This window comes from Gadus morhua, chromosome 21, assembly GCF_902167405.1.
Source record: "Gadus morhua chromosome 21, gadMor3.0, whole genome shotgun sequence".
Lineage (NCBI taxonomy): Eukaryota > Metazoa > Chordata > Actinopteri > Gadiformes > Gadidae > Gadus > Gadus morhua.
This window is the reverse complement of record NC_044068.1, coordinates 21,658,546-21,681,231: the sequence shown is the minus strand read 5'-3', so window position 1 is coordinate 21,681,231 and position 22,686 is coordinate 21,658,546. Positions and strand designations below refer to the sequence as shown.

The window sequence follows — 22,686 nt, the reverse complement described above, 5'->3', positions numbered from 1 at the left end:
ACAATTATGGTGCCAGATCACTTGAAATTTTGCCAAAAGCCCAAATATGGACAAGTGTCTTAAATTCGCTTTGGCTAGAAATACTATGGTGCAAACATCGGATGCCGCTTGCCTATGATTCTGTATCCGTCCCTATTCAAATAAACCTTAAATAAGAGGGAAGAAAATGTTGATCATGTATTTTGCACTATTGTAACACGTGCTGTCGCTCATGTTTCATGTTACTTATCTATTGGAACGATAAACATATCATGTATATTGCAACTGTTACTAACTTGTATTTCTGATTACATTTTGATCGTATTCTTGGTTCTATGCCTAACTTGCATGTTGCTTTAGATAAAAGCATCTGCTACATGACTTAAATAGTTGAATGAGCTAACCCCTGAGACTCATTGGACTGTGGGCGGTGCTTCAACCTGACAGGAGCTGCAGATGCCGACGGACAAGCGGATCTTTGTGTTGGCGTCAGCCCTGAAGGCCGGCTACACAGTGGACCACCTGTACGACCTGACCAAGATCGACCGCTGGTTCCTCAACAAGATGAAGAACATAGCTGACCATGAACGCCTGTTGGAGACCTACAACCAGGTAGCTCATGCCTTGGATTTTGACTTGTTTTAAAATACTTTGTAGCATTACTTGCAGTATAAATGTACAACTTTTGGTAACATTCAAGCAGTGACTGTATGCGTAAGACTTAATCACTGTTTTGTCGGCCTGTGTTTGATAGGATGAGTGCACCATACCCCAAGACGTCATGCACAAGGCCAAGCAGCTGGGATTCTCTGACAAGCAGATTGCCATGGCTGTCCAGAGGTGTGTCTCCTTCCTTCCATTTTAGTACAGAGGTTCTCTTGTTTTGCTCCATCTCAAGTAAATACCATGCCTCGAAGTTTCCACCTATTTCTGACCAATCCCGATCCCCCGTTCTGACCCATCGAGAGCTCTCTCGTCCTGCAGCACGGAACTGGCAGTGAGGAAGCTGCGTCACGATTGGTCGATACTGCCCGTGGTGAAGCAAATTGACACGGTGGCAGCCGAATGGCCCGCCCATACAAACTATCTGTACCTGACCTACAATGGCATTGAGAGCGACGTGGCCTTCCAAGAGCCTCACGTCATGGTGCTTGGCTCCGGTGTATACCGCATCGGCAGCAGCGTGGAGTTTGACTGGTGCGCAGTCGGCTGCATCACGGAGCTGCGCAAAGTGAGGCCTGCATCCAGAGTCTGACTGGTTGATCTTCAAGGGACAGTCTGGGATGAAGAATATTTTTAATCAATTTATTTGTATCCAGATGTTTTCTTAAATAACATGACATTTAAAAAAAAACGTATTTCTGTTGTGAACTGTAGATGGGCTACAAGACGATTATGGTGAACTACAATCCAGAGACTGTAAGCACGGACTACGACATGTGCGACCGCCTTTACTTTGATGAGATCTCATTTGAGGTATGTTCTACAGGGTGTCCCTCTGAAGCCATCTATAGGTAGATCTCTGTATGTGACGCGACGTGCATCATTGGTAACGCTCCTTCTCCTGCCCACCCCAGGTAGTGATGGACATCTACGAGCTGGAGAACCCAGAGGGGGTGATCCTCTCAATGGGCGGCCAGCTGCCCAACAACATCGCCATGGCGCTGCACCGCCAGCAGTGCCGAATCCTGGGCACCACGGCGGAGTTCATCGACTCGGCCGAGAACCGCTTCAAGTTCTCCCGCATGCTGGACACCATCGGCATCAGCCAACCACGCTGGAAGGAGCTCTCTGACACAGAGGTGCGTAGGTCGGGTGGCTGTATGGGGATCTGCTAGGAACCAAACCTGGATTCCCTTGACCACTCAGACACTCTTGATCAGGATTTGGTTTAATGGCGCATGGGAGACATGATCATAACAGACCCAGGTGCAAACTAGGGATATTAATTAAAACTATGCAGAGAATCCCCTCCTGTTAAGTTCCTCCTCTCCCTCCAGTCTGCCATGAGGTTCTGTTAAGTTCCTCCTCTCCCTCCAGTCTGCCATGAGGTTCTGTGAGTCGGTGGGCTACCCGTGCCTGGTGCGCCCCTCCTACGTGCTGAGTGGAGCGGCTATGAACGTGGCGCACACCGACAGTGACCTGGAGAAGTACCTGACCAGTGCCGTGGCCGTTTCCAAGGAGTACCCCGTTGTCATCTCAAAGTTCATCCAGGAGGCCAAGGTGAGCTGGAGCACGGCTGAACAGAGTTCAGGCCGTTTGTAATCTCTCTCTTTTGAAAAAGTCCCAGAGATGTGCATTGGATTAGCGCTGGCCCAAATACATCACCGGTGAAGATCACTGCTATGGAGTTGCGTTTTATCGATTGATAATTGGATCCTTTAATTTCTACAGTGTTTTTAAATAACTCAAAAAGCTTAACTGCAAAATAACTAATGATTTAATGCTGTGTGGATGTCAGTGGCTTTCCCAACCACACCTTGGTCTCACTCAGTTACAGCAAAGCTTCAATGGAGCTTTCCTGAAGGCTTGCGGTCTACATTCCGTAGTTTTTATTTAATTGCGTGGCAGTAAGGTTATAAGATAAATCAAAGGTTTGTCATTGGGGACGGAACGCTGTGCAAGGTAAACCATCAATACTTGATCCATAATATTATCCATATTGGACTGGTCCAATACGCTTGCATCATATTTAACTCTTTATAATACACTTTGTGTAGTACCTCTCATACAACCCAAAGTACTGCGAGGAAACAGAATGCTTAACTTCCACAGGAGATCGATGTAGACGCAGTGGCGTGCGACGGATTGGTGATCGCCATGGCGGTGTCGGAGCATGTAGAGAACGCGGGCGTGCACTCCGGGGACGCCACGCTGGTGACCCCACCCCAGGACATCAACCACAAGACCATGGAACGGATCAAGATGATCGTGCACGCCATCGGCCAGGAGCTGGTGGTCACAGGGCCCTTCAACCTGCAGCTCATAGCCAAGGCACGCGCACACACACACTGTCGTGGAAATATCAATCATGACTATACTATACTGTGTAACTGGTACTAGGTTTGTGCCAACGAACCGTAGCATCATATAACACAGATTTGATGAGGTAGAAAATTAGTGGATATCAATTATGGGGGTGAATGAGGGATGCTCAGAGACGGATGTTGCCTGTAGGTCTAAGCTTTTCAACAGAAAGGTTTTGTTCCCTATTGAGCTGGTGCCTTCCTCCGTCCAAAGGGGGCTTTGTGTGTCCAGTTTATTCTCCCTGGGCTGAGTGCATCTTCACCCTCTCACCTCAGGACGACCAGCTGAAGGTGATCGAGTGCAACGTCCGCGTCTCTCGCTCCTTTCCGTTTGTCTCCAAGACTCTGGGCGTGGATCTGGTTGCCCTGGCGACGCGCGTCATCATGGGGGAGGAGGTGGAGCCCATCGGCCTCATGAGGGGAAAGGGCGTCGTCGGAGTCAAGGTAACAGGGCTGGGGCAATGTCAACACCTATCTTTGTCCTAAACTAAGACTTCCTCTACAGGGTTAGGGTTAGGGCTTTCCCCTGAAGTTCCACAAATTAGACTTTAAGTCAATTACCTTAACAACCTTGGAACTGAATGCTGTGTCCTCTCTGTGTCAGTGCAGAGCTGTAGAGGTCTGCATGGGGAAACACTAGATGGGCCGGTTCATTCTGTACGGTTGCACACTTGCACAAATATCATTCGAAGCCAACAAATATCATGACTGAGCCATAGCTCTTCCTCTTTCTCTCGCTCACCCTCCCCAGGTGCCCCAGTTCTCCTTCTCCCGGCTTGCGGGGGCAGACGTGGTGCTGGGGGTGGAGATGGCCAGCACTGGAGAGGTGGCCTGCTTCGGGGAGAACCGCTATGAGGCCTACCTGAAGGCTATGCTCTCCACCGGCTTCAAGATCCCCAAGAAGAACATCCTGTTGTCCATCGGCAGCTTCAAGGTACGAGTCTTTACCTAGTACCAGGTACTGAGGCTTTACCTAGTACCAGGTACTGAGGCTTTACCTAGTACCAGGTACTGAGGCTTTACCTAGTACCAGGTACTGAGGCTTTACCTAGTACCAGGTACTGGAGGCTTTACCTAGTACCAGGTACTGAGGCTTTACCTAGTACCAGGTACTGAGGCTTTACCTAGTACCAGGTACTGAGGCTTTACCTAGTACCAGGTACTGGAGGCTTTACCTAGTACCAGGTACTGGAGGCTTTAGCTAGTACCAGGTACTGGAGGCGTTAGCTAGTACCAGGTACTGGAGGCTTTACCTAGTACCAGGTACTGGAGGCTTTACCTAGTACCAGGTACTGAGGCTTTACCTAGTACCAGGTACTGGAGGCTATAGCTAGTACCAGGTACTGAGGCTTTACCTAGTACCAGGTACTGGAGGCTTTACCTAGTACCAGTACTGGAGGCTATAGCTAGTACCAGGTACTGGAGGCTATAGCTAGTACCAGGTACTGGAGGCTTTAGCTAGTACCAGGTACTGGAGGCTTTAGCTAGTACCAGGTACTGGAGGCTTTAGCTAGTACCAGGTACTGGAGGCTTTAGCTAGTACCAGGTACTAAGTACCAGAGTCCTAACCTAGTACCAGGTACTCAGTACCGGGGGCTTTACCTAGTACCAGGTACACAGTACCAGAGTTCTAACCTAGTACCATACTCTGGAGTCCTAACCTTTGACGTCCTAAGACATGGACGTCATAAGTGCGATAATGGTGTAGATTGACGCAATATTGGCTTTGAATAATCGCCACATTTATCTGTAATAATTTAGAAACCACAAGAATACGTTACATTTAACATTATCGGCCGATGACTTGTAGTACCTGGTATTTCCTGACAGTTTTTATACTATCTTAACTATTATACTATCTCAAGTGGAACCTGCTGCACAACTGTAAGACTAACAAAAATACTGGTGTGTGTGTGTGTGTGTGTGTGTAGAATAAGAGTGAGCTGCTACCTACGGTGCAGGCGTTGGAGAGTATGGGCTATGATCTGTACGCTAGCCTGGGCACTGCAGACTTCTACAATGAACATGGAGTTAAGGTAACACTGAATGGTTGTCTGCCTTCATCAACCGATATGTTTAATAGAGTGGCAGCATGTATCAGCATGTTAACCTTTGCATGTGACCCCCAGGTGAAGGCCGTGGACTGGCCCTTCGAGGAGGAGGTCAGTGAGATCCCCAACAAAGAGAAGCAGAGGAGCATTATGAACTACCTGGAGGAGAACCACTTCGACCTGGTCATCAACCTCTCCATGAGAAACAGCGGGGGCCGACGCCTCTCCTCCTTCGTCACCAAGGGTTACCGGACCCGCCGCATGGCTATCGACTACTCCGTCCCCCTCATCATAGACATCAAGTGCACCAAGCTCTTTGTTCAGGTGACCTCGTGTCGTCAAAGCCGTCACACTTGTTATTTAATTTGCATTGGAATTTCCAAACTTCCAATCTCAACTCCTCCTTCATACTTTGTTTCAACATATACTACCTTACGGCCTAAACTGCTACTTATACCGTATTGGTCCGAATATAAGACGGCCTTTTTTCCCCTAGAAATAGGTCCAAAAAAGTCGGGTCGTCTTATATTCGGGGTCTAGTATTCAGAGCGCAGTTTCTCTTCTTCGCCTCTCCATTTAAATGTCAATACACATTCGCGGCCACATGTGGCGCCAGGAATTGGTTCCGGGAAGAAGTAGTCCAGCGTCCTTAACAACCAGACCGTTACCGGTGTTTAAAGACAGGCATTTAGAGACAAGTGGCTCAAAAGTGGGTCAGGTCAATCAACAACAGCGGTGGAGCTATGATGCCAATTTTTAAATAATGGTCGTCAATAAGGCAGAGTCAAGTAACAACTGCCAAGCTGCCAAGAAGTTCGGGGTCACGGAGTGTAACGTAAGAAGATGGCGAGCACCAAAACAACGTCTCAAAGATGCCAACAGTCAGCACAAATCCTACCGTGGTCCTCAAAGTGGTCGTTTCAGTGAGGTTAACCTTGAGAGTTTTTGAATACGTCAGAGAAAACGCGCTTTGGGAGGAGCCGCTGGAAGCGGAGCAGCTGGGGAGCGATGACAGCGAGAGCGAACACAGCGGGGCAGAGGACGTGTGTGAGGGATAGAGATACGTCACATCGGAGGAGAAATTTGGCGAATTTTTGTTAAGTTTAGTTAAATATGTGGCCTGTATTTTCTCAGTTATTTAAAAATATTCACAATGTTGCTTGATATTCATTTTGAATCATACTGTACATATTTTGCCTTGAAAGTGCCGTGGCCTTTACTGGCATTATTATTATTATTGTCATTAATATAACAAGTGTTTAATTCACTGTGTTTTTAATATTGTTATTAAGAAAAGTTCTTTGTTCTGCAAATGTGGTCTGCAAATCTTTTTTTCTAAATGTTTGTGTGGAAAAACGGGGGTCGTCTTATAATCAGGGTCGTCTTATATTCGGACAAATACGGTACTTAAGTATTTAAACTTTTAAACGTATTCCCAAATACACAAACGACTGAACCTTGTCATAGAACGCCCAGGCCTGACCTTTGACCTGCTCTGTGTCTTTAGGCCCTCCATCAGATCGGCCGCAGCCCTCCTGTGAAGACCCACATCGACTGCATGACCTCCCAGAAGCTGGTGCGGCTCCCGGGTGAGGAGCCAAAGGGCGCAGGACTCATTGTTAAAATAAGACTCACTGTTAGAATAAGACTCACTGTTAGAATAAGACTCACTGTTAGAATAAGACTCACTGTTAGTATAAGACTCACTGTTAGAATAAGACAGAGCCAGAGGGGTGCAGGACTCACTGTTAGAATAAGGTTCACCTCCTGATGCTCTGACTCTTAACCCCAGAGGGGTGCAGGACCACAACTCATTCAGTCTACTGGCTGCTGTGGTTTGATAAGAAGTTCATCATATTGATATACATATTAAGTATCATTACATCAACCTTAAGACGCATCTTATTGCAGAATACTTTTTGAATTCAATGGTTTAATGAATGTGTGCTCATATATAATTATTGTGCATAGGAATGCACAATCTTGATATCCCTTTTCCGTTATTATTCTTCCGACCAAACTTGTGCAATTAATGTGGCCAAAACTACCGAACCAATCGATTTCGATTCAACATCTGTCACAAAGGACTAGATCCATACATCTGGGCAATGTATATTTCATATTTGTAAACTTTATACTTCTTGACATTTTTATTATTCTTTACAATGGAAGTCGATTGGAGGAAAGCGGAGCTGTCAGCCCATTCTCTGACACTTAATACCATAGACTTCGTAACTTGGGTCAATTTTCTATCGTTAATCTTTTTTCAAAGGTTTAACAAATCTAGACACTTCTATCTTAAATAATCAGAAAACAGAATTTCGATGATCTTTATCCATTTTTCATAATCACAGTTTAAGTTCCATGTCGGCTTGCTTTCAGTTGGTCTCATTGATTTACTCTGACTCTACAGCGCGAGGACGTGTGGGCAGTTTTGCCAGATTGGGCAGTCTTTGGTCTTTTTTTTTTTTTTTTTTTGCATTAGGCGAGTAGATTCAATTTCGGCTGGTTTTAAAAAGAACAGGCGGGTTTATTATATTTCTTTCTACAAACATCAATCAATACATACCTTTCATTGGCATATCGTTTGTGCAGCTAGTACCACTATTACTTCAGCTACTTCAGTACTTCTACCGTACTACAGCTAGTGACACCACTACAGCTTGGAAGGTATTACAGTTTAGCTTTTTCTCTAGTATTGACTGATTTACATTTTCAAAGGCATAACTACCTCCCTGATCTTACCTATAGAAAACAGATGATTGTTCAAAGGTTGTGCAATTAAGTGAAGACGAGAGACTGAAGTGGATGGTTTCTATGTTCAGTGTCTTGATTTCTTTCCAACCATAACTCAACTCATCCACACTCAACTATCAATCTTTGCATTGGCTATACAACCCTGAATTTAACTGAAACATGGTTCTGTTTCTTAGCAGATGCCTTTATCCAAAGCGACATGAAAAAATATCAAGATCAGAGGCATTTCTATATGGGATTACATTATTATTATTTTTTTGACACAGGTACCTTCTGCCAACACGACTTTATTTGTAATCAAACATGTCCTTCAGTTCAGGTTTTACACAGCACTCACTCCCCCTTGCCATGAACGAGGGACACACACGCACAGACACACACGCACAGCGGGGGAGACACTAACATGTGCCCCCTCATCGCGGGGGAGACACTAACATGTGCCCCCTCATCGCGGGGGAGACACTAACATGTGCCCCCTCATCGCGGGGGAGACACTAACATGCGCCCCCTCATCGCGGGGGCGACGCTAACATGCGCCCCCTCACACAGCGGGGGAGACACTAACATGTGCCCCCTCATCGCAGGGGAGACGCTAACATGCGCCCCCTCACAGCGGGGTAGAGACTAACATGCGCCCCCTCATCGCGGGGGAGACGCTAACATGCGCCCCCTCATAGCGGGGGAGACGCTAACATGTGCCCCCTCATCGCGGGGGAGACGCTAACATGCGCCCCCTCATCGCGGGGGAGACGCTAACATGCGCCCCCTCATCGCGGGGGAGACGCTAACATGCGCCCCCTCATCGCGGGGGACACACTAACATGCGCCCCCTCACAGCAGGGTAGACACTAACATGCGCCCCCTCCCATCTGACAGGTCTGATAGATGTCCACGTCCACCTACGTGAGCCCGGGGCCTGCTACAAGGAGGACTTTTCGTCAGGCACGGCTGCAGCCCTGGCAGGGGGGGTGACCATGGTGTGTGCCATGCCCAACACCGCCCCGGCCATCACTGACCAAGCCACACTTGCTCTGGTGCAGAAGGTAACAAAATATATTGATGCTGTTAGGCACAATCTAAACATAATGCTACTTAAACTAACACTATCGGAAGTCCTAAGGTGGGAGAATATCTAAATTCTCCCTTTTTTCAGATAGAAGTTAGAATGTTTAAAACTTCTATGAATGTAAAAAGAAAAGTGAAGGATGTTGTCTTTAGATTCTTTGCTCAGCTTATTGTCTTGACCCAACACTCTGGTGTCTGTACAGCTGGCAAAGGCAGGCTGCCGCTGTGACTACGCTCTGTACGTAGGAGCTGCCTCCGACAACGCCGGCCTCCTGCCCGCCATCGCCAGCCAGGCGGTGGGCCTAAAGATGTACCTCAACGACACCTTCTCCACCCTCAAGATGGACAACGTGGGGCTCTGGATGGAGGTACCTGGAAATAGAAACATAGGACTTCAAAATTGCTTTAGTTTGGAAATGTTCAACCATCAATGACCCGATCCGATCCACGGCATCGGTCCGATATTGGCCCATTACGCTGGATCGGATATCGGAGGGGAGTAAGAAATACGTTCCGATCTGCACAGCGTGATAACAGCAGTTAGCCTTCAATTAGGAGCATGTGCAGGAGAGCTACTTGTTGGTAAACCATGTCAGCAGTGCGGCTGTATTTCAACCTTAAAGGAGAATAAAGAGCCTGGGCTGGGCTGTTGCACGCCTCTCCTCGGCTGTTGCTGAGGGGAGGCACCTTCACGTCACACGCACCAACCTCGGCTTCAGCGGATAACAGCTGCTGTGATAGCCACAAGCTTGCCGATCATAAAAGCTAACCCTTTCAGATGTCGCGGACGTCCAACCGATTAAAATGATTAATCAATTGGAAATATGATTATTATAAGTCAACTGTTTGTGTGTGGGACCCCCATTTATATGGTTAGAGGCTATTATTGGTTCAGAGTAAAACAAATTATCGGAAAGATATCGTTATCGGCAGCTAGCCTAAGCTATGGTATCGGTATTGAAAGTGAAAAAGTGGTATCGGGACATCCCTAATCAATTTAGTCCATCTATTCTAGACGAAGTTCGTCGTTACACGGTAGCAGGAAGATCATGAACCACAATCATAAATTATGCAAGGATTTGGCTGAAGAGTCCATCCCAAGTGGCTCAGAAAAAATGCATGTGGTGTCGTACAGAGGGGCTCATGCACCACAGCCACGTTAAGACCACTGCACTAACCCTAGCTACAGGAATAACTAAAACTAGAGCTTATTTCAATTCCATTTCTTTTGTCTCCAAGTGGCAGTGCAAGCAGCCGCAGTACAGAAGAAGTGTTCCAAGAATGACCTGTGTGTGTGTGTGTGTGTGTAGCACTTTGAGAAGTGGCCCAAGCACCTGCCCATCGTGGCGCACGCGGAGAAGCAGACGGTGGCGGCTGTCCTGATGGTGGCCCAGCTCTACCAGCGCTCAGTCCACATCTGCCACATCGCCAAGAAGGAGGAGGTGAGCTCACCAAACCTCTGGACCTGTTCTGACACGGCCTGCTGCTGCTGGCTCCATCGCTGCTGTTGTACAATCTAATGGGCAAAGGTTGATGGATTTATTGCTGTCACTCAAAGAGCTTTTCCAATGACTGGTACTCGTACACTGAACCCAGAATAAGTGCCTTCTGTTCATGGGTTGGCCATGTTCTGTACAGGTCTATATATTGACATGAGTAGATGCTCCATAAAGTGAGTTAAACACGGTGCAGTAGTGACCAACTCCTGCTCTCTGCAGATTCTGATTGTGCGTGCGGCCAAGCAGAAGGGCGTCCAGGTGACGTGTGAGGTGGCCCCCCACCACCTCTTCCTGTGTGAGGACAACATGGCCGACATCGGGGGGGAGGGCTGGGCCCAGGTGAGGCCCATGCTGGGGTCCCGGGCTGACATGGAGGCCCTCTGGGAGAACCTGGACATCATCGACTGCTTCGCCACAGACCACGGTCAGTACTCTGGAGCAGCCAGCTGTCTGTCATCCAACGTAATCGGGGGGGGGGGGGCTCCCCGGCTCCTCCTAGATGAGTGTTGCAGTGTCCCTAAGCGAGACACTTCACCCTGACTTCTCCCGATGAGCTGGAGGTCGCTCTGTATGGTTGACTCTGCCGTCGGGGTGTGAATGGGTGAATGTGAGGCCATATTGTAAGGCCTCTCCTCACTCCTTACAGTCTACTTGCCACCCGGTCTCTGTGTGGTTGTTCAGTTCCTCACTCCTTACATTCTACTTACCACCCGGTCTCTGTGTGGTTGTTCAGCTCCTCACTCCCTGGAGGAGAAGAGCGGGCAGAACCCACCCCCCGGCTACCCGGGTCTGGAGACCATGCTGCCACTGCTGCTCACCGCCGTGAGTGACGGACGCCTCACCCTCGACGACATCATCCGCCGTCTCTACGACAACCCTCGCAAGATCTTCTCCCTGCCCGTCCAGGACAACACCTATGTAGAGGTGCGTGATGCTCCAGATGCTTGTGGCCCCGCCCATATGTCCCAGCTGACCTGGCGGCTCCTCCCAGCTGAAGATGTAGATGTGAAGATGTTTAATGGTGTTTGTATTGCTCCTGTCAGAACAACGTTGGTGAGGAGTCCTCTTTGCCAATTTAATTTTTTTGCTTTATTGTGAGGCTGTTTATCATTATCCCAAACAATATTTAGTTCTTATAGACTACCAGAGTATTGGCACATATATTCATACTAGTATCAGATTTTTTTTTTTGTTTACTTGAACAGATACAATATGCTGACTCAATGGGCCCCCACCAGTCATTTAATGGGTCCCTATAGGGTTAGTTGACTTGGTAGCTGACATCGGAAGGTTTAAACGAAATCTGTGTGCGTGAACTCTGCAAGCTAGCGCAAACCAAAAACAAAGTCTGCAAAGAAAATGGTTCACAGGGCCATGTGTCGCCATCTGCTTTGAAGAGCAAAGCCGACGGCGTCCACACAGTCTTTTATCTGTTTGCCGGCAGCGGTCTAGACTACGCCTCTGAATAGCTGACTGTGTCCCCAGGTTGATCTGGAGCAGGACTGGGTCATCCCTAAGGCCATGCAGTTCACCAAGTCCAAGTGGACCCCCTTCCAGGGGATGAAGGTCCGGGGCAAGGTGCGCCGGGTGGTGCTGCGTGGAGAGGTCGCCTACATCGACGGCCAGGTGAGAACCGGTTCACTGCAGCCTTGTTGCAGCTGGCTGTCAGGCCTCCGCGTGGGTGGTTGAAGACCCCTGATGGCTCTCTTCCCCTCCCAGGTGTTGGTATCCCCTGGGTATGGAGAGGACGTGAAGACCTGGCCCACAGCCACCACTACCCAGCTCTCTCCTGAAGCCGTCAAAGAAGCCTCCCTGGTACCCACACGGACCACACGGTTTATTCTTTTTAATGATATTTATATTGTGGCGGGGTAGAGGAGGTAGAGAAATCAATAGCGTTAGGTCACTTGAGAAATCAAATGCATCTACTCCCTCCCCTCTCCCCATCACAAAGGTTGTAGTAGGACCATAAAGAGCCCATGCCTCTATTGAACAAGTTTTGGGACTCGAGTCAATAATGGCGACGCTATTGAAATTTTACCATTGTGGTCGTTTTGCACTTTGCAGACGGTCCATAAGCTTGCGGCTGAAAGCCGACAGCTCATAGAAGCCAATGCATTTCACCGTTCGCTAAAGACGGCTCGTTTGGATGAAAACAATTTTGTAGCTGGTTCTCTAGGTTAATACACTCAATTGTGTCGCAGCGATGTTTCACTGATGATCTATTGAACCGCAAACTCCGAATCTGACAATTTATTTCCAACTTTATGGAAGTTGCTTTACTCACAGGTGTGTGAATTGAACTGGATATGAAGTGTCTGTAGCGCAAAATAACATTTGTTTCTAAACGGAGCTCTCCTCTCCGTTTATATGCTTTACTCAGGTGTGTGAATTGACCTGGATATCCGTAGCGCACGGAATGTTACATTATTTTGCGTAGCGCAAAATAACGTAATATTGGTAATCTATAGAGCTGAGCTGCGGCTCTGCTCTTGTTAAGGTGCGTTCAGGGCAGCACTGGGTCGGGGTTAGTAAACTCATCCCGTGTTTGATCCAGACCCCTGAGCGCCTGAGGCCCACCCCCCCCCGCGAGGCTACGGTGCGGACCCGGGCCGCCAGCCCACGCCGTGCTGAGGGACGCTACATGCTGCCCCCCCGTGTGCACCGCTCCTCTGACCCAGGCCTGGCCCCAGGTACTACACTACCCACAATGCTTTGCCTTCGCCTCACTGTTTCAACAACTCCTTCACATTTATACCTCCCGCTTGCTGTGTGGGCAGTCTGTACTAGTGTGGTCAAAAATGTAGATATTTAGATATATATGATACTTTTTTAACCTCTTAATCGTTAAATCCCGCCGGCGGGCAAGTTTTAGTTACCCCACCCATTCCCCCCAACATGCTGGGTCAATTTTCGGCAGCATTGAGTTGAGTGAATAGTCATGTCATACACCGTTTGAAAGCTTAGAATCTCAGGAATGTTATCCAATGTCAACCATTCGGTGGAATAAATATGTTTAGCGAATATAGATCAAATATATCCTAGTGTCTTGGGTCAAAATAGCCCCCCCTCACCCTCCTCCTCCCTTGGTGCATTCTAACTTTATCGTCATTGTGGATATCCTTAGCAATGAGTTGATACTTCATGTTGGGTCTTGAAATGTTCATAAGAGTCCACAGAAATCGAATATCAATATTATTTTAGTTTAATTGCATTGTGTACATGCACAAGCCATCTTATACAAAGCAGCAGAAAAAAAGAAAATCAAAACCCTGCAATGTTTTTTTTTTTGTAGAAAGCTGTGATTTAGGGTGTGAATTCCGCTATTGTCATCTGATTCATGGTATCCACTCTATTCGCCAGGGTCTCAAGCAGGGTGTCCGCGGAGGTCTTAAAAGTCTTAAAAAGTCTTAAATTAATTTTTCTAAATTTAAGGCCTTAAAAAGTCTTAAATTCGTCAAAAATGTCATATGCTGGTCTTAAATTTATAACTCGGAGGTCTTAAATTTGTCGGGGCAGGGTTATTTAATTTTTTATTTTTCTCGCGGGACTTTTCGGGAAGGAGATGTACGAGGGGCTACTTTCTTGCTAGCTAGTCTGCAACAATGGGTAAATGCAAGTTCAACGTCAGTTGGCTGGAAGACCGTTTGGCTAGCGTCCGTTGCCAACCCAGAACAGGCCAGATGCATTCCGTGCAAAAGTAGCCTACATTCAAGCTCGGCACCATGGGGATTAAGGCTGTCGTCAGCCATATGCAGAGCCAAAAACATAAAACCTCTGCCAGGAGCCACACACAGACCCCAGCCATTTCTACATTTTGCATCTCTGCCCCGGCGCCACCGCCGCAGACGGTCCGCGCTGCTAGCACTGACCTGAGGGTAGCATTTGGTGCGACACCAACACTGAAAGCGGAGGTGTTGTGGATTCTAAACACAGTGGTCAAGCACCAGTCCTACAACTCGAATGAGGGGATAGGAGATCTCTTCGGTTTGATGTTCCCCAACTCTCAAATCGCGAGCACCTTTACTGCTGGAAGGGACAAAACGGCGTATATAACTCACTTCGGACCAGCGCCTTTCATCCGAAACGAGCGAATCTGCAGCGTCTACAAGGCTTTTGTTTTGATATTTGAGACGTTGAACCACGCCACTAAAAGCAAGCAACTTGACGTGCACGTCCGATATTGGGTCGGATACGAGTGCATTCCCGGTACTTGGGCTCGCAATTCATGGGGCCCCACATATATGGGGGTAAAAGGGATGATGATACATAATATTTTTTAGGCAATATGCAGAATCTTTTCACTTACGAATTAACACGGTCGGCTATTTTTGCCAGCACGCCACCCTAGCCATATTATGGGCAACCGTGTTCCCCTTGGCTGTGATTTGAAATTTGAATGACGCGAGAAACGCCCCTTTTATGTGAACGCGCATTGAACCTAAAGCGGAAAACCTGGTTCAACTAATTGAATCTAAAGTGAGCGTCGTGGTACCATTTAACTGTGATTGCGAGTTGCGGCTCTGTCGAGCCAGGTTTTCCCAAGAAAGCCTGGGTATGTTCAACGAGGTTCGTGGTATACCCCCCAGGTCTTACTGAAGGCATTTATTTAATGGTGAAAATATTATTAATCAGTGGCGTAAATATCGACGGTGCAACCGGTGCAGCTGCCCGGGGGCCCAGACGCTGTCACCCCCCTATCAACAACTTACAACTTGGGTGCACCATGAATACGTGCTGGTGCACCCAAATTAAAAATGTAGGCGGGCGCACCAGTGCACCCAAGGAAAAAGTTAGTCGCGAGCCCTGGAGTATCACTTTATGTTCAATAAACAGACAGAAAGTAAACTTGAATGAGTCTCATTGAGTGACGCACATGCTTGGGTTGTAATACAGCGGGATCCCCCCCACCATCGCGGGTTTAAGGTCTTAAATTTCATTCAAGGTGGTATTAAAAAGGTCTTAAAAAGTCTTAAATTTGACTTGCTGAAACCTGCAGATACCCTGTCAAGGTGACGTAGAGCCCTCACACATGTCTGTAAGACCAATACTTCTTTGTAAACCAGTCTTACAAGCCAATGAGGCGATCACTATCAAAACGGGCATGTTTATTTTGATTGACAGCTAAACCAGCAGACAGCAAGGGTCGGTGACGGGCCTTAGATATCCTAATAGCCAATGAAAAGACCTTTCTGACGATATCCAGCATGTCAAACACCTTCTCACGTGTAGGTGAGAAAACAACTGCTACAAGGGGTGTGCGTAAAGTAGCAGGCTCGTCGCCTTGATGCCAGTGTGGAGCAGGTGGTTGATTTGCACGCGTGTGTGGTTTAATTTTTATTTATTTTTGTTGTGATTTGTGTGTGATTATGCCTGTCTCATTGCATATCAGAACATATGGTATGCTATATAGATGGTTCACCAGAAAGCCCAGAGGGTAACCTTTAATTTGAGACAAAGATTATGCGTCTACATAGGTGGTAGCCATAGGTCTTTTTTGGAGTCTCCAAAAGGACCCTGACCAAAATGAAAGGACATATCATTACATAAAAGGAGCTGGAGACTTCATCTTTTTATGCTTTGTTGATCTGCTTTTACACACAGCATCACAAGACCTAGGGCTAGGGCTCAGTAGTGTTTCCAAGGGATATGGAGTTACCCAGGATACTAGAATCAGCTTGGTTTTTGAGGTGTGTGTAACCGGCTGGAAGGTAAACAATATTGTAGCCTTCCCAGCACTGTCAGTACATGAGTTATTCTGATAATGTCTTTCCAAAGAGAACAAGCACGTGATTAGAGGTCATACTATGAAGGACCAGTGCTCTCTAGAGTAGGCGCAGTGCAAAACCGAAAAAAAATCAAAAAATGGCCCGAAGTGGTTAAACTGTTTCGATAATCATTCTCTGTAGCATCGATGCTCTCTTCTCACGGACAGTGAGTTAACACACCGCTACAGCGCCAACCTAGCCCCACCTCCTTTGACTAACTCGCAGTGCGTTCTCCCGCAGTAATTCGGCACTAGTCTCAATGCTTTGTGTGACGCTGTTATCTTAAAGTTAGCTAACACTCCATAGCTAGCATGTCAAGTGTAGCCAGTTGACAGTTGACGTGCAACAAGTGTGTACGACCGGTTTTGGTAGAGAAAGAAAACGGCAGGAGAGCTATTCAGAAGTACTTTGGCTTTGAGGCAAATTACCAAGGAAAGACGCAAAAGAGATGCCCTTAAGAACAAGGTTTTGTGTTTCATAATTATGCAAATGAATAAAATAAAATAAGTCATAATTCTACCTTATAAAAAGTTTCAAAGGCATGTAGTTCTTTGATTGAATATTTCTGACCTTGCAGTGATGTTGATAGGTTTTCAATGTAGTGAGTCCCCGGGACCCACAGGTGGCGAGTTGGGTGGGTCCCTGAGAAATTCAAAAAATTTAAAAAATGTGTTTCTTTTTTATTATTATTCTATTTCTTAAATTAAATTAATAGTGTTAAACTCCTTGATGGTGGTATGATAGGGTTAGAGCTGGAGTACTCAACCGTTCATGTTTAACACTAGAAACGCCGGGCCATTTTTACTTACTCCTAGCGCCGCAAGAGGGGTCAAATGACCCCTAAGTCATTTAAATGAGAGGCTGTGCATTTGCACATAATGATCACTAGGTGGCGCCAATGAGCTATTACCGCGCGAGCGCCACATTTGTGTGTGTGTCACAAGCCTAGTCCTCACGATTTTGTCATAAATGTACATATATTCAATCAGAAGGATTGCAAAAAAATCCTGTTTGATTTGCTCATTCGACACGAATGAGCACAGCATCGAGCAGTGGAAACGTGGGTTTATTTACTATAAAGTTCGTATTTTTAATTGTTGAAATGAAATCAGCGGTGACGAGCTAGTTGTTTTGGTAGCGGCTAAATTAGCATGTCGCGATACTTTGTACAGGGGATCACGTCTGCGCCGAGTAGATGCGCAGAGGGTTGAAACAGCGCTTGTCCGATCTGCTCACAGGAAGGTTTCTTTGGCCAGTTACTGTGATTAAACACGAGTTGTTTAATGTTCACAATGTATCGTTTTTCATGGGGAAAATGAGATGCGTCCCCGGGACGCATGGATAGTGAGTTTAGTGCGTCCTTTCAGATTTTAATGCGTCAGGGACGCAGGAAGCGTACCTAGCAACATCACTGCAAAGGTTTCCCAACATTGAAACAAGAGATTATAGCCTCAAAAAAAACATCTGCGAACATGACTTTGTTCTGTTTCCGTTTTCTATCACTCCTTTACCCAGGTTCAGATCATACCAAGCTGCTCCCTTGTCCACTCCTCTTGTTTCACTCCCAGGTCAAGTTATTCTGATTAGTCTCCTAATGCCTGTCACTCTGCTCTCTCTAAACCCCTCAGCCGAAGAGACAAAGGACAGATCTCTGAGGAGGCCGATTGATGAAGGTTTGCCGAGACTTGGACTTATGGCAGTGCTTCTGCTATTAACGGCTAAATGTCCCCTCTAACCCTGCAACGCAAACGGCTTCTCAGGCTATCGTCACTGCGCAAGACATGCATGGCTGCAGAATTCGCCTAGTGCTTCATGAATACGCTGCACTTCATCAGTGTGTCAGTGTGCTGCTTTAAGGAATGGCTGCACGTGTTTTGAGCTGTGATTCATAGCATCAATAAACAATGTTTTAAATGCTTGTTATTTGCAGAGCTGATGGTTCCTGTCAGTCTGGCTGCTGGGGACAGCTACAGCCACCCCCCTCCGCTGTCACGCCTCCTCTCTCCCCAGGCCGGGCAGTCACTCCCCGTCTCCCACCTGCAGATCTCCCCTTTACTGCACCCGCTGGTGGGACAGCACATCCTGTCAGTAAGACAGTTCAGCAAGGAGCAGGTACAGAGAACACGGCTCTATAGGAGGAGTACACGGCTCTAGAGGAGGAGAACACAGCTCTATAGAACAAAGCTCTATAGGAGGAGAACACAGCTCTATAGAACACAGCTCTATAGGAGGAGAACACGGCTCTATAGAACAGCTCTATAGGAGGAGAACACCACAGAACACGGCTCTAAAGGAGAAGAACACAGCTCTATAGAACACAGCTCTATAGGAGGAGAACACCACAGAACACAGCTCTAAAGGAGAAGAACACAGCTCTATAGAACAGCTCTATAGGAGGAGAACACTGCTCTATAGGAGGAGAACACAGTATTGTTTTCCTCAGTTTACATTTGTTATGTTTTTTCAGATCTCCCACCTTTTCAATGTTGCCCACAATCTGCGTCTCCTGGTGCAGAAGGAGCGCAGCCTGGACATCATGAAGGTAGGGGTGTGTGGGGGGTGGACGGTAACATCTGCCCGGTGTGTGCTGTCAGTGCAGCTGAGTGACTCCTGATAACGGCCTTTCTAGAATCTGATTCCACTCATAATGCTGCTGTCGCAGGGCAAGGTGATGGCTTCCATGTTCTACGAGGTCAGCACGCGCACCAGCAGCTCGTTCGCTGCGGCCATGCAGCGTCTGGGCGGCTCGGTGGTACACTTCAGCGAGGCCACCTCCTCCTCCCAGAAGGGCGAGTCCCTGGCCGACTCGGTGCAGACCATGAGCGGATACGCTGACGTCCTGGTGCTCCGGCACCCCAAGCCCGGTGCTGTTGAGGTGCGTGTGTGTGTCTGTGTGTGTGTCTGAGTGTGAACCTGTTTATAGATGCAGTGGTTCACTATAATTCTCTTGTATTCTTTCTATTATATCTGGACCTGTCCCCCATTGCCATGATGACCAGATGGCCTCGCGTCACTGTCGCAGGCCAGTGATCAACGCGGGGGACGGGGTGGGCGAGCACCCCACCCAGGCCCTGCTGGACGTGTTCACCATCAGAGAGGAGCTGGGGACGGTCAACGGGATGACGGTAAGGCCGGCCTCAACCTAGTGTTGGGTCCACACGCATTCATGCTCTACTAGATAAAGGCACGGCCACACCTAACGCGTTGGGCGCATAAGAGGCGTAGAAAATCAGCATTTTTTGCGTAGAGGACCATTGATTTAGATGCGTTACACACGCTAAAGCAGCGCATTAGCCGTGTTTTTACGCACCTAACGCGCCCAACGCACCTACAAGCAGAGTTCAAAACGCTCCTACGCGTGACGCTTAGCCGCGATAGCCAATCAGCGTTGAGCTTGACCCGACGTCACTGGCAGAGTAGTCTCGCAAAGCCAGACCAAAATACAGCAAGGGCCGTCTATCCGGGGGGACACTGGGCTGGCCTGTTTTTATTTCTTTAAACCAATCACAATCATCTAGGGCGGGGCTAACCCCGGGAAGCAGCAGCAGCGTACGTACAGGGGGAGATTGGTTCAATCTGCGAGGCATGCCAACATGACGGTGGTTCAGTTCTTTTAGTTTCCGATTGACTTTACTACGTCACCTCTTTTGTCTGCAGTAACATGATGGCATTTCAAAATCAACTTGTTTGATCAGCTTTACCGATCTGCTCCAGAGGCTATGATCACACAGCACTGAAGAGACAGAAGCTTTACTATGAAGTCTGAGGGGAAGCGCTTGGCAAGACTTGTCCTGCAGTGCTGGTCCATTACGCTGCATCGTTCTTCTGCTCCATTGATCAACATGATCTTAACATCGGCATGAGAGAACCTCCTCAGTGGTGGTTTGACCTGGCCTACTTTTGAGCCACTTTGTTGATTGAACATCATTCTTCTGCTTCATTGGTCAACATGATCCTTACATTGGCATGAGAGAACCTCCTCAGTGGTGGTCTCACCTGGCCTACCTTTGAGCCACTGTGTTCCAGTCTCTCAATCTTGTTGTGGTGAGGAAGCGCTTCAGTCACATGTGTTATCAGGGGCGGAGGGTCCTTTGTAGATGTGAATTTATATTGATATTAAGGCTATACCCAGAATATGAGACGACCCCATACATTTCAAGGAAAGAAATCTCGGCTTCAATGCAGTATTTTAAAGAGATTTGTTGTTATTGTGCAACCTAAAGAACCTTGTACATTAGTTTTCCACGGTCAGGATTAATAATAAGCTGATGATGACCATCTAACGTGCGTTCTGTGACCTCCAGATCACCATGGTGGGAGACCTTAAACACGGGCGCACGGTGCACTCCCTGGCCAAGCTGCTGACCCAGTACCGCATCACGCTGCGCTACGTGGCGCCCCCAAACCTCCACATGCCCGCCCAGATCCTGGACTTCGTGGCCTCCAAAGGCATCAAGCAGGTAGGACCAGAGGGAGCGTCTCAGACGTTGGGTTGGTGTTCAGGTAATAGAAGGGGGACTCTAGTCCATCACTACTTTTACATGGACACAGGAAGACCAATTTGCATGGTGACCAGTTAACCTGTGTCCATAAACCCAAATGGTGTGCATGCTAATCCCTCATCTGAAAAACGACCAAATCTTCTAACCATCCTGGCTTTTCCTTTGCTAAAGTATAAAGTGGTTACTCTAGTTGTGTATGTGTGAGTGTGTGTGTGCATGTTGCTTGCTTATGTGCTACCTAAAGATTTAAAAACCAACTTTCTTTGTGCTTGTGCAGGAAGAGTTTGAGAGCATCGAAGAGGCCCTGCCTGAGACTGACGTCCTCTACATGACCCGCATCCAGAGGGAGAGATTTGCCACAGAGGAAGAGTACAAGGCTGTAAGCAACCTATCGTTTGATACTTATATTTTTTTGCAGAGAAACTGTGAAAATTGAGCTTTCTCTTCAATGACAAATTGTAGCCAACATGCATGTTAGGAAAGATGACCCAATATAAACTACAACCTTCCTGTGGTCCACAAGATGACCCAATATAAACTGCAACCTTCCTGTGGTCCACAAGATGACCCAATATAAACTACAACCTTCCTGTGGTCTACAAGATGACCCAATAAAAACTACAACCTTCCTGTGGTCCACAAGATGACCCAATATAAACTACAACCTTCCTGTGGTCCACAAGATGACCCAATATAAACTACAACCTTCCTGTGGTCCACAAGATGACGATTATAAGAATTCACTTCATAATTTCCTTTAAATCAGATTGTTTGGTCCACTCAAGAAAACCAGCTAACTAATCTAATGGGTGGGCTGCCAAGCTAGAACAGCCAATTTTGTGGAGATCTGAATATATTTCAGATGAGCAGGTCAAAGTATGCGCAGTAATTGTGCATGTGTGCGTTCTCTGTTTCAGTGTTTTGGCCAGTTCATCCTTACCCCACACATCATGACCGCCGCTAAACGCAGGATGGTTGTCATGCATCCTCTCCCGCGAGTCAATGAGATCAGGTTGGTCTGTCGCTGCACCACTGAAATAGTCTCAACCAACTGCCACACGAGAATACTAAGGCTTACTTGAATTTGAATCCTCTGTCAATTCCTCCAACTGAATATCTTCTGTTGAACTCTCTTTAACACTATCTTTATTCCACAGTGCAGAGGTTGACTCTGACCCACGAGCAGCCTACTTCCGGCAAGCTGAAAACGGCATGTACATCCGAATGGCACTGCTAGCTACAGTTCTTGGAAGATAGACTGGGCACGTTCTAGGACATGGGCTACAATTTGAAGAAGGCTTTTTTTTTTTGTAGGTTATAGATGAAAAATACTTATAGTTCAGAAACTTACATTCCCTGTTAAATCAGTCCTGTAGTATACTTGGTTGGAAAACAAGTTCTAGAGTATGTATAAAGGAAGTCAGGGTGTTGGGTGGAGGTCAAGCAAATGGAAAATACAAGACGTATTTTTGTTCTCTTTGTTGAACCAAATAGCTAATTTATGTATCTGAAATAAGCCCAAACACCATCTCCATGAAGACATAAGTGATTATGTTTTAAACAACGGTGGGATAGAAAAAGGGAAATGGAGAATATTTGATCATTCAGACGATGATGGGGAGGGGAGATTTTGGCCTGATCCTGGTATTGATCCTTAGGGATTAATTTGGTGCTCCTCATTTCTCATCATGACCTCAGCCCGCAAGATGGCTGATGTGCCCTTGAGTGATGGATAAGAATGTGCCACAGGAGATTAAAGCCATAGTTTTTTATCTCAATAAAAAAAAATGCTCATGTCACAGTCACCTGTTATACGACTTACTTTCTGTTTAGTCCAATTCAATCGCTGGTGTATGGATGAACTTCCACAATTGCATTGAAGATTGAATGTTATGTTATTCCTGCTCAGTGTACACGTGTCTGATTAGACATTCCTAAACCTTTCCATAAAATAAAAGTTGCCTTAAAGAATACGAGAATACGTCATTTTCTATCTCTCTGATACAGCTAATCTTTTTGGATTGATGCATTCATTTTAC

General features: G+C 47.0%; 1 protein-coding gene across 2 annotated transcripts in view; it reads left to right on the top strand.

The window, feature by feature from the left end:
• The window catches only part of cad (carbamoyl-phosphate synthetase 2, aspartate transcarbamylase, and dihydroorotase), a 46,744-nt gene extending 24,124 nt beyond the window's left edge, over window positions 1–22,620 (top strand). The window contains exons 17-45 of one of the 2 annotated variants that reach the window (XM_030345301.1): window positions 427–591; window positions 734–819; window positions 964–1,210; window positions 1,357–1,455; window positions 1,557–1,781; window positions 2,020–2,202; window positions 2,755–2,973; window positions 3,282–3,449; window positions 3,757–3,939; window positions 4,937–5,041; window positions 5,135–5,380; window positions 6,564–6,645; window positions 8,690–8,856; window positions 9,082–9,246; window positions 10,189–10,320; window positions 10,597–10,801; window positions 11,111–11,301; window positions 11,863–12,003; window positions 12,097–12,192; window positions 12,935–13,070; window positions 17,774–17,818; window positions 18,076–18,257; window positions 18,613–18,687; window positions 18,808–19,020; window positions 19,145–19,270; window positions 20,450–20,605; window positions 20,925–21,026; window positions 21,565–21,659; window positions 21,805–22,620. In XM_030345301.1, coding sequence (XP_030201161.1) covers window positions 427–591; window positions 734–819; window positions 964–1,210; window positions 1,357–1,455; window positions 1,557–1,781; window positions 2,020–2,202; window positions 2,755–2,973; window positions 3,282–3,449; window positions 3,757–3,939; window positions 4,937–5,041; window positions 5,135–5,380; window positions 6,564–6,645; window positions 8,690–8,856; window positions 9,082–9,246; window positions 10,189–10,320; window positions 10,597–10,801; window positions 11,111–11,301; window positions 11,863–12,003; window positions 12,097–12,192; window positions 12,935–13,070; window positions 17,774–17,818; window positions 18,076–18,257; window positions 18,613–18,687; window positions 18,808–19,020; window positions 19,145–19,270; window positions 20,450–20,605; window positions 20,925–21,026; window positions 21,565–21,659; window positions 21,805–21,904 — 4,335 coding nt within the window. In that variant the 3' untranslated portion in view covers window positions 21,905–22,620. The remainder of the gene's footprint in view (window positions 1–426; window positions 592–733; window positions 820–963; window positions 1,211–1,356; window positions 1,456–1,556; window positions 1,782–2,019; window positions 2,203–2,754; window positions 2,974–3,281; window positions 3,450–3,756; window positions 3,940–4,936; window positions 5,042–5,134; window positions 5,381–6,563; window positions 6,646–8,689; window positions 8,857–9,081; window positions 9,247–10,188; window positions 10,321–10,596; window positions 10,802–11,110; window positions 11,302–11,862; window positions 12,004–12,096; window positions 12,193–12,934; window positions 13,071–17,773; window positions 17,819–18,075; window positions 18,258–18,612; window positions 18,688–18,807; window positions 19,021–19,144; window positions 19,271–20,449; window positions 20,606–20,924; window positions 21,027–21,564; window positions 21,660–21,804) is intronic. The other variant, XM_030345302.1, reaches the window with a different exon arrangement.
• Window positions 22,621–22,686: the final 66 nt, after the last annotated feature.